This window comes from Vipera ursinii (assembly GCF_947247035.1).
Source record: "Vipera ursinii genome assembly, chromosome: 3".
Taxonomy (NCBI): domain Eukaryota; kingdom Metazoa; phylum Chordata; class Lepidosauria; order Squamata; family Viperidae; genus Vipera; species Vipera ursinii.
In genome coordinates, this window is record NC_139516.1 from 114,752,999 (window position 1) to 114,761,766 (window position 8,768).

The window sequence follows — 8,768 nt, forward strand, 5'->3', positions numbered from 1 at the left end:
AAAGGCGCGGCAGGGCGTCGGAGAGCTGGCGACGGCACGTCTCTGGATCCCAGCCCTCCACCTCGGACAACAGCGAGATCTTCTCGGGCTCGGCCTGAGCCATGCCGCTCACTCCGTATCTGCCGCCAGAAACGAAGGTCCTCCTCTTCCCTCCCTCCCCCTCCGCTCAGGGCGACTCCCATCAAACACCGCGGCGACCATAGAGCGAACTCAAGGGCGGGCTAGTCCTGCGACGGAGCCGCTCTGGAAACTCTTTGGAAAGCGAAACCCCGCCGGGCCACGTGAGGTTTAGCTTATTATTCAGCCGCCGGCGAGCTTCTCCGCTAAGTCGATCGGCTGCCCGGCCGTGAGCCTAGAGAGGCTTCCTCCTCCCGTGCGAAGTTCAGTTTTTCCGAGTCCGCCAACGCCACCATTCACGAGGTTGGAAGGAAAGGATCCTGTATTGTGTGGGAATTAGGGTGCTCTTGGAAGGAAAAAAAAAGGGGGGGGAGCGAGGGGGAGTAGCATAATCAATCAAGTACCGGTAAATAGTACGAGGCAGCGAAGCACTCGGTGTATCACAGGGGTCTTCAAACTTGGCCCTTTTATGACTTGTGGACCTCAACTCCCAGAATTCCTACGCCAGTGTGCCTGGCTGAGGAATTCTGGGAGTTGAAGTTCACAAGTCATAAAAGGGCCAAGTTTGAAGACCCCTGGTGTATCAGCTTTAGCCACGCTGGGTTCCTTTTTCCCATGGAAACGCTGTGAAAGAGACTCTTGAAACTGGATCAGATTTGGGGGCAAATTACTCTTGCCTCAACTCTGGTGTATCTTTTTCTGAACAACAAAGATTGCTGTCTGTCTGGGCAACCCACGAAGCCGTAACCGGATAGTGTAAGCATTTATGAGTATTGTTAAGAAACAATATACAGTATAATATTATATGCTGTATAGTACATTTGTAAGGATATTAGAAATAGGGTAAATTATAACTGGATAGAAGTTAATGTCACTTTAAGAATAAGATTTGTACGTTTCTTTTGAAGCACAACCATAATCAGTATATGTTTGCTTATTAATACATCAAACATAAACTTTTTTTTCCTGTTTATTTCTCAAGACAATGGAATTTCAATTCAACTTCTCTGTAGACCAAATAACAGAAAACAGAACAGATACTACTGCTGAGAATGAAAAGCTACAGCAGGAAATGGTCCTATTGAATAATCAAGGCGACGTTTCAGAAAACAGCAATAAGATTACCTCAGAAGAAAAAATATTAAATTACTATTTATCTGGAACCACTGCTGATATATCAGACCACAGTACTTTGAATGAAAGCCCTGACTCAAGTTTGTTGAGGCAACAGTCCTGTCCCAAATCTGCCAAGGTACATGATATTCCTAAAGATATCAGTAAAGTCCTTGAGAGCAAAATTATTGCAACTTTACCAGGCATTCACTATGCAAATATTTCTGTGGTGGAGGCTGCACTCCCAGGAAATTCTGTCAGAGAAAATATTATGCCTAACATTTCTCCTCAATCTGACCTAATTACAGGTGTCTATGAAGGAGGTTTAAAGATTTGGGAATGCACTTTTGATCTCATGGATTATTTATCAGAAGCTGACATTCAGTTTGCACAGAAGTCAGTTTTGGACTTTGGGTGTGGAGCTGGTCTGTTGGGAATAGTTGCACTAAAAGGAAATGCCAAAGAAGTTCATTTTCAAGATTATAACAGTTCAGTAATTGAAGAACTCACCATGCCGAACGTGCTGGCTAATTGTTCTCAAGATGATGATTGTGAAGAAGATACCCAATTTCACCTAAATCAATTTAGGAAAAAAGACTTCACCCAAGATTTTCTATCTAAATGCAAGTTTTTTTCTGGGGAATGGTCAGAATTTAGTAAATTTATTTTAAATAATACCAAGCCTTTAGTAAAATATGATCTCATACTTACATCCGAAACTATTTATAATCCTAATTACTATGAAGCTTTCCATGATGCACTTTCAAGTTTATTGGCAAGAAAGGGCACCATATTTTTAGCTAGCAAAGCACATTATTTTGGGTGTGGAGGAGGGGTTCACCTTTTTACAAGTTTCATAGAAAAGAAGAATATATTTAAATCTCAAACAGTTAAAGTTATTGAGAAGGGGCTCAAGCGTTTCATTATTAAACTAACATTTAACAATTCCTGTTAGCCAATTCCTGTTGGCTCAGCATATTATTAAATATGTATTTTCTGTTATCAGAGGTTTTGTAATTACTAGGTGTTGTAATTACATTTAACTTTACTTATACCATAACTTTTTTCATTTACCATGTTTTCTCATCTCTGAATTATAATTATTTGTGCAGGGTATGTACCACATAAGAATATTTTCTCCTTGATTTTGTCTAGCAGTCATTTCCCATTAATGTCTAAGACTGCATTCTTTTATGGACCTAGTTTGATAATTTATCTAAGACTGATACTACATATATAATATCTTTCCCTCTAATACAGACATGTCAAACACAAGGCCCGGGGGCCGGATCTGGCCCGCGAAGTGGTTTCATGCGGCCCGTGAAGCCATCCTGGAAACAGTGAGGGAACGGCCCCCACTGCCTTGGCCCTGGCCCAGAGACCCTCCTTCTGCCAGAGACCCTCAGATCTGTCCCACTCCTGCCCAGGCCCCCATAGGCACCCTTGATGCAAAGGATGTAGAGCTGGCCACGCCCACCCAGTAGGCCATACACACTTTAGCCATGCCCACCCAGTAGGCCACGCCCACCCAGTAGGCCACACCCACCCAGCCCCCTGAGGGCAATCGCAATGCTGATGCGGCCCTCAATGAAATTGAGTTTGACACCCCTGCTCTAATACATCAATCACTTATCAAAATTATCTCAATAATTTTTACTGGCATAAAGATTCATCTAGTCTAAGACACTAAGGAAGCTGCTTCAAAAAAGCAAAATAGGAACAGCATTATTCTATGCTTTAAAAATTCTAAATTCATTGTACATTCCATCTCTGAAATACCATGGGTAAATTACATATGAGAGAAATTTAACCTTATATTCTTTATATTACCATGGGGTAAGCAGTCTCCCTCTACATCAAACATGTCAAACTTGCGACATCACGTGATGTCGTGCAATGTATTGGAGCTTTTTCTCCATTGCTGGCAATGGGGTGGGCGTGGTTTTGGGATGACTCATCCGGCCTGCGGGCTGGCAGTTTGACACCCCTGCTCTACATGCTATCCCTTTTTTCCTTGGGTGGTTTTTTTTACCTCTCTCGGTATCATTTTTATTGTTGATTGATTGATTCTTGGAAACAATATGTATAGTGCTTGGCTGTTGCTTCATCCCAGGGCTAAGAGTGACTGGCTCAAAGTCACCCAGTTGCCTGCTGCGGCTAACTCAGGATTAGAATTCAGGTCTCCCTATTTCTAGTTGAGAACTTTAACTGAGGTCAACTTGGCTGTCTTATAATTTTCTCCTTACCGCTAGAAACCAGCAACCATATTTCCATTATATTTTCTTTCCAGATGTTACCCTTTTTTTTGAAGCTCGTCTCATACTTTCCTCTGATCTTCACTTGTTCTATCTCTTGCTTTGTTAGTCCACATTCATAAGCAATAGCTTATGAAGCATGCTTACCTTTGACTTTTCTAACAATTCACAGCAGTAAAACCAAGCAGGTGTATGCGTCATGCTAGAACGGGTGTCAAACTGCTGGACCGCAGGCAGTGCCAAAACCGCACCTATCCCATTGTCAAAAATGGAAAGTCACGATATGTCGTGACACGTCATGTGATGTTGCGTTTGACACCCCTGTGCTAGAAGCTGAATGTTACCATAAATTAATTTCATTTTTTTTGTTGTTCAGATAACAAATGAAGAATCACAGTAAAAATTCTATTTCAGCACAATTTAATTCATGGTCTTCGTTCAAATAGTGAAGTAGATCTAATCCTTCCATGGTTGATGTGTCTTGTCATGCACAGGGATTTTTTTTATGAAACATTAGTTGTAAAGAGTTACACTGTGATTATGTTTGCAATGAACCTTGTTAAATGCCTTTTCAATCTAGCATGTATTATGAATCCAATTCATATGGTTATCTTTATGGTACAAGTACAAAACCACAACTGAGTAAATTGTAACTAAACGTATGTCATCAAAGCACAATCTATATCTTAATATTTTTAACTACTGTATTTTTCGGACCATAAGACGCACTTTTTTCCCCCAAAAGTGGGGGGGAAAACGAGGGTGCGTCTTATGGTCCGAAGGTGATCCGTATGGCCAGCCCCAACCTCCGCAAGTGGAAAGCAAGGGAGATTGCCAGGAGCACGAATCGGCACGTGCTGAGAAACGCCGATCTCACGCTCCTGCACTCTCCCTCGCTCGGTTTCAGCTTCCCTTGCTACAAGAGAAAGCAGGCTGAAACGGAGTGAGGGAGATTGCCAGGAATGCGAATCGGCTGATCTCGCGCTGCTGCAATCTGCCTCATTTCAGCCTGCTTTCTCTTGTAGCAAGGGAAGCTGAAACCGAGCGAGGGAGTTTGCAGGAGTGCGAGATCGGCCGATTCGCATTTCTGGCAATCTCCCTCACTCCGTTTCAGCTTGCTTTCTGCAAGAGAAAGCTGGGCTGCAGGGCCGCCTCCGCGGGTACTGCTCTAATGCAGAGAGGGAGGGAAGGTAGGAAGGAAGGAAGGGACAATGGGAGAGAAAGAGAGGGAGAGAGACAGAAGGAGAAAGAATTTTTTTTCTTGTTTTCCTGCTCTAAAAACTGGGTGCGTCTTATGGTCCGGTGCGTCTTATGGTCCGAAAAATACGGTATTTAAATATTTTTAAATTGCTCTGGGATTGGATGACAAGAGAATTATATAATTGCCCACAGGAGAATTTATATCCAGCACCTGCAGTTGCCAGTGTGTCAATGCTACCTAAATGGCTCAAGTGCCCCTTCTAAATTAAAATACTGTGTTTCCCTGAAAATAACACCGGGTCTTTTTTTTTTTTTTTTGCCTCCAAGATGCACCAGATCTTATTTTGGGGGGTTGTCTTTTATACTCACCTCTGACACTGACAGCTCTGCCCAGCCGGTCCACTTCTTCTGACTGAAGGAGCAGCTTCATTCTGCAGCTGCATTCTGGCCTGCATTTTCAGTCAGGCCTTTCCAGAAGGCCTCTGCAGCTGAGTACAGAGCTATGGATTCAATCCATAGCTTGGTTCTCGACTGCACAGGTCTTGCAGAACTGAGCTATGGATTGAATCCATAGCTCGGTTCTCGGCTGCAGTGGCCTTCTGGAAAGGCCTGAGACTGCGAAATGCAAGCCTGGCTGCAGAAGACACCACAGAAGAAGAAATGGGCTGGCGAGGAAAAGCCTGGCTGCCAGATAAGTGGGTGCGAGGCATGTGGGGTAGCTCTAACCCCCCACCCCTGCCCTAGCTTGATTTTTAGGTGTGTGCCTTGCCCCCAAACTAGGGCTTATTTTTGGAATAGGGCTTAGACCCACCCCCAAAGATCAAGCTAGGTTTATTTTCGGGGTAGGCCTTACTTTCGGGGAAACAGTATTAATACATTAAATTGTCATATATACAATTTTGATTTTCCCAAATAAGGCTCTAAAATTGCATTATTTTAGGGAAGGAGTACCTGAAAAAGATGTATATCCCTAATTTGGAGTCTGGAAATACAAGTATTAGGTATATTCAAGATAATTTCCATGAATTTTAATATTGAAACTGGATGAATTATCAAAGATCATGTGTTCATTCTGTCTTTGATTTGGCAGTTTATCAACAAAAATGGAAATATTTACCAATGTTCATGAAGTCCTCAAAGAAAGCTTGACTTGAATGAAACTTTATTCCTTAAAAATGCTTAAAGAGGGCCTGCATCAAAATTATCTTTATGGCAATGTAAACTGGAAATAAAGTACAGTATAGATTTCAAAGAAATTCAAATGCTGTCAACAAGATGTGATCCCAAGTTATTTAAAACATGAACCAACCCATTCATATACTTTTTTTTATTCAGTATAGGCTAAATGCACTCATGTTTCATGGGAGCTTAGAATTAAGTGTATACTATCTTGAAAAGATTCAGATTTATATTAGATTATACAATTTTATTTCTTGTCATCTGACCAGCTAATTTCATAATCTTTATAAGTTCTCTTCAGTATTTCAACAGTTGCAGAATGATCAGCTTTACCATATCCCTGTAAGAAGAAAAGATTTCTAGTGTCATGGAATCATAGAATAAAAGGATGGGAAAAGACACTCAAAAATATTTTACTCCATTCTGCTATAGCTATTGAGCACGATTATTTCCAAATACACTTATTCCTAATAATACCTGCTCAGAGCAGACAACTTATGACAGAACAAGTTTGCTCAAAGCAACTTATGACAGAACTCAAAGCAGATTATTTATGATTGTTCACTGCTGCCCAGAGTCACCTTTTTGTGAGATGGGCAGCTATACAAATTTATATAAATAAATGATCAACAACTACATTAATTTCTTAAATAAAACTGAAGAACAACCAATAGTATCAAACAGCTGTATTCTGTAATTTTTTGTGTTTTCTATGATGCATCATAGATTTTCCCTAAACTAGGAATGACTCCTGTGTCCCCAAGATCTCTTCAGAACAGAAAGCAATAAAAATAGATTCTGGATTCATTATGCTTATTCTGGATACTATGTAATTTAGATTATGTTTTTGTTTGGAGTTTTTGTTGCAGTTTTGCAATCAGCAGAATTGGAAATGTGTGAACTCAATAAAAATTCTACAAGCAATGATTTAACATGAAAGATGGTACATATTTGAGGACAGCTGAGAGTTACAGAAACCTCATCTTCAAATCTATTACTGTTCCTTCTTGTGAATTAATAGCAATACATTTATAAACAACCTAATCTTAATATGCAAATTAAATTGTCATATTTGGGCAGCATATGTAAGCAGCACTTAACTGTAGAAAGGCCAAATACACGGATTTTCTTGTCTTTGCTGTTATGTTCAATTTTTCCTCCTCCAAGACACTTGCATACAAAGCCTAGCTTTTCCATTTCAGGATTTACTTTTTCAAATATGTGATCTGTAATATAAAAAGAAGCTAAGCTGAATATCAAGAGTATATAAAACAAGGATCTGTGAAATGTAAACATTGTAGGAACTCTATAAAAACTCTACCTTGCCTGAACTATAGTATTCATGCAAGTAGTTTCGAACATATTTATGTCTGGAAAGGATTCATTATTATAAACGAACATAGACTATCCTCACCTTTGTAGATGCCAAAAAGGTGAAGAAATGCCAAAACTGAATGCCAAAAAACGAGTGACAAGGTTTTTTTTTTTTTGGCTTTCTCTGCCCACAAACAAAATAGAGTGGTAAAAAAGAATAAAGTGGTTTATTTGTAAAAATGAAAATAGCAACCCACGTACTTAAGGTTTTGTGGAAGAAGAAAGTGTGGCATTTAGACTAAAGCATCATCATTTAGATTTATACTATAATCCAAATAAAAGAGATAGAACAATGTGCTTTTCTCCAGATTCGAAATGCAAAAGCTCAAAAGGCATAGCTGAAACAAGTTATTTCAACATGCTGAATTCACACTGCATGCAAACTCAGGATTCAAGTTCCTGTATTGGTCTAGTAGTTCAGGGGTAAGCAACCTCGGCTCTTTTATGACTCATGGACTTCAACTCCCAGAATTCCTGAGTCAGCACAGCTGACTCAGGAATTCTGGGAGTTGAAGTCCATGAGTCATAAAAGAGCCGAGGTTGCCTACCCCTGGTCTAGTTCATCTATTACTAAACCATAAGGGCGGGGGGGGGGGGTGTTTCCGCAAACCCTACTTAAAAGGAAAGCAAACGGAACATTATGGTTGAACTAGGCTTGGCTGTCCCCGCGAAATCTGACAGCGGATCTGACCCAGGTTTATTTTTATTTTATTTATTTTAATCCCATTTATATCCCGCCCTTCTCGGAAGACTCAGGGCGGCTTACAATCTAAGCACAAATCAATGTGCTTAGCAATAGCCTTCATTCTATGTATATGCCTGCTTATTAGGGTTTAACCCTGAACTAACGTTTTCAGAGACCACTCCTTAGTCATACGTGTAAGTTTTCAAAACAAAATTTCTTTAGTGCTATCCCGGCTTTCTAATTTCACGTTCAACGGTGCCGACTTCACATTTTTTCCCCCCACCACTGTTAAGCCACTGTCTGGGTCCGGTCCAGCTGGCAGCTCCACTCACTGTGGAACTCGGCGTCCGCAGTGCCCCTCACGATGTCGCGGTGGTCATCAGCCCCCCGTTGTACCCGCACCAGGATATATTTGAAAGTGCCGTCGGGGTCCAGCTCCACTTCGGGCACCGAGCTCAGTTGCCCTCCGGCCGCCATTACCCAGCCTGGCGGAGGAGAACAGAGCGCCAGGCCGAAGCGCAGAAAGCGAAAGCATCGACGTAGTTTCGCCGTCGCGTCTAGCCTCTCTTAAGGCAAGAAGGGGCCTCGATCGGCAGCCGCAAACTCGGCCCTTTTATGACTCATGGACTTCAACTCCCAGAATTCCTCAGCCAGCATGCCTGGCTGAGGAATTCTGGGAGTTGAAGTCCATGAGTCATAAAAGGGCCGAGTTTGAAGACCCGTGGCTTATTGGTTGGTACTGCTGGTGGGCCAGCTGCGTATTGGCCGCACGAATGCGCGAAAGGAACGGGACTTTTCCAAAAGAGAAGAAGGCTGCGTTGAGCCTCTTTGCTAGAATTATCCAC

General features: G+C 41.7%; 2 protein-coding genes across 2 annotated transcripts; one reads left to right on the forward strand and one right to left on the reverse strand.

Annotated features, from left to right (window-relative positions):
- Positions 1–203: 203 nt before the first annotated feature.
- METTL18 (methyltransferase 18, RPL3 N3(tau)-histidine) lies at positions 204–2,438 on the forward strand. The gene is made up of 2 exons (XM_083357559.1): positions 204–420; positions 1,100–2,438. Exon 2 carries the CDS (start codon positions 1,103–1,105, stop codon positions 2,183–2,185), a length of 1,083 nt encoding a protein of 360 aa, XP_083213685.1. The 5' UTR covers positions 204–420; positions 1,100–1,102; the 3' UTR covers positions 2,186–2,438.
- Positions 2,439–4,772: 2,334 nt separating this feature from the next.
- LOC310637228 (14 kDa phosphohistidine phosphatase-like) lies at positions 4,773–8,518 on the reverse strand. The gene is made up of 3 exons (XM_083357574.1): positions 8,256–8,518; positions 6,966–7,090; positions 4,773–6,204 (listed from the first exon to the last, which is right to left on the reverse strand). The coding sequence occupies exons 1-3, from the start codon at positions 8,398–8,400 to the stop codon at positions 6,112–6,114; spliced, it is 363 nt and encodes a 120-aa protein (XP_083213700.1). The 5' UTR covers positions 8,401–8,518; the 3' UTR covers positions 4,773–6,111.
- Between the last annotated feature and the right edge of the window lie 250 nt (positions 8,519–8,768).

Coding starts and splice junctions, on each gene's coding strand:
- METTL18 (XM_083357559.1), top strand. CDS start 1,103: ATGGAATTTCAATTCAACTTCTCTGTAGACCAAATAACAGAAAACAGA.
- LOC310637228 (XM_083357574.1), bottom strand. CDS start 8,400: ATGGCGGCCGGAGGGCAACTGAGCTCGGTGCCCGAAGTGGAGCTGGAC. Junction 7,091..8,255: donor TGCGGACGCCGAGTTCCACA/GTGAGTGGAGCT, acceptor TTTATATTACAG/ATCACATATTTGAAAAAGTA. Junction 6,205..6,965: donor GTGTATTTGGCCTTTCTACA/GTTAAGTGCTGC, acceptor TTCTTCTTACAG/GGATATGGTAAAGCTGATCA.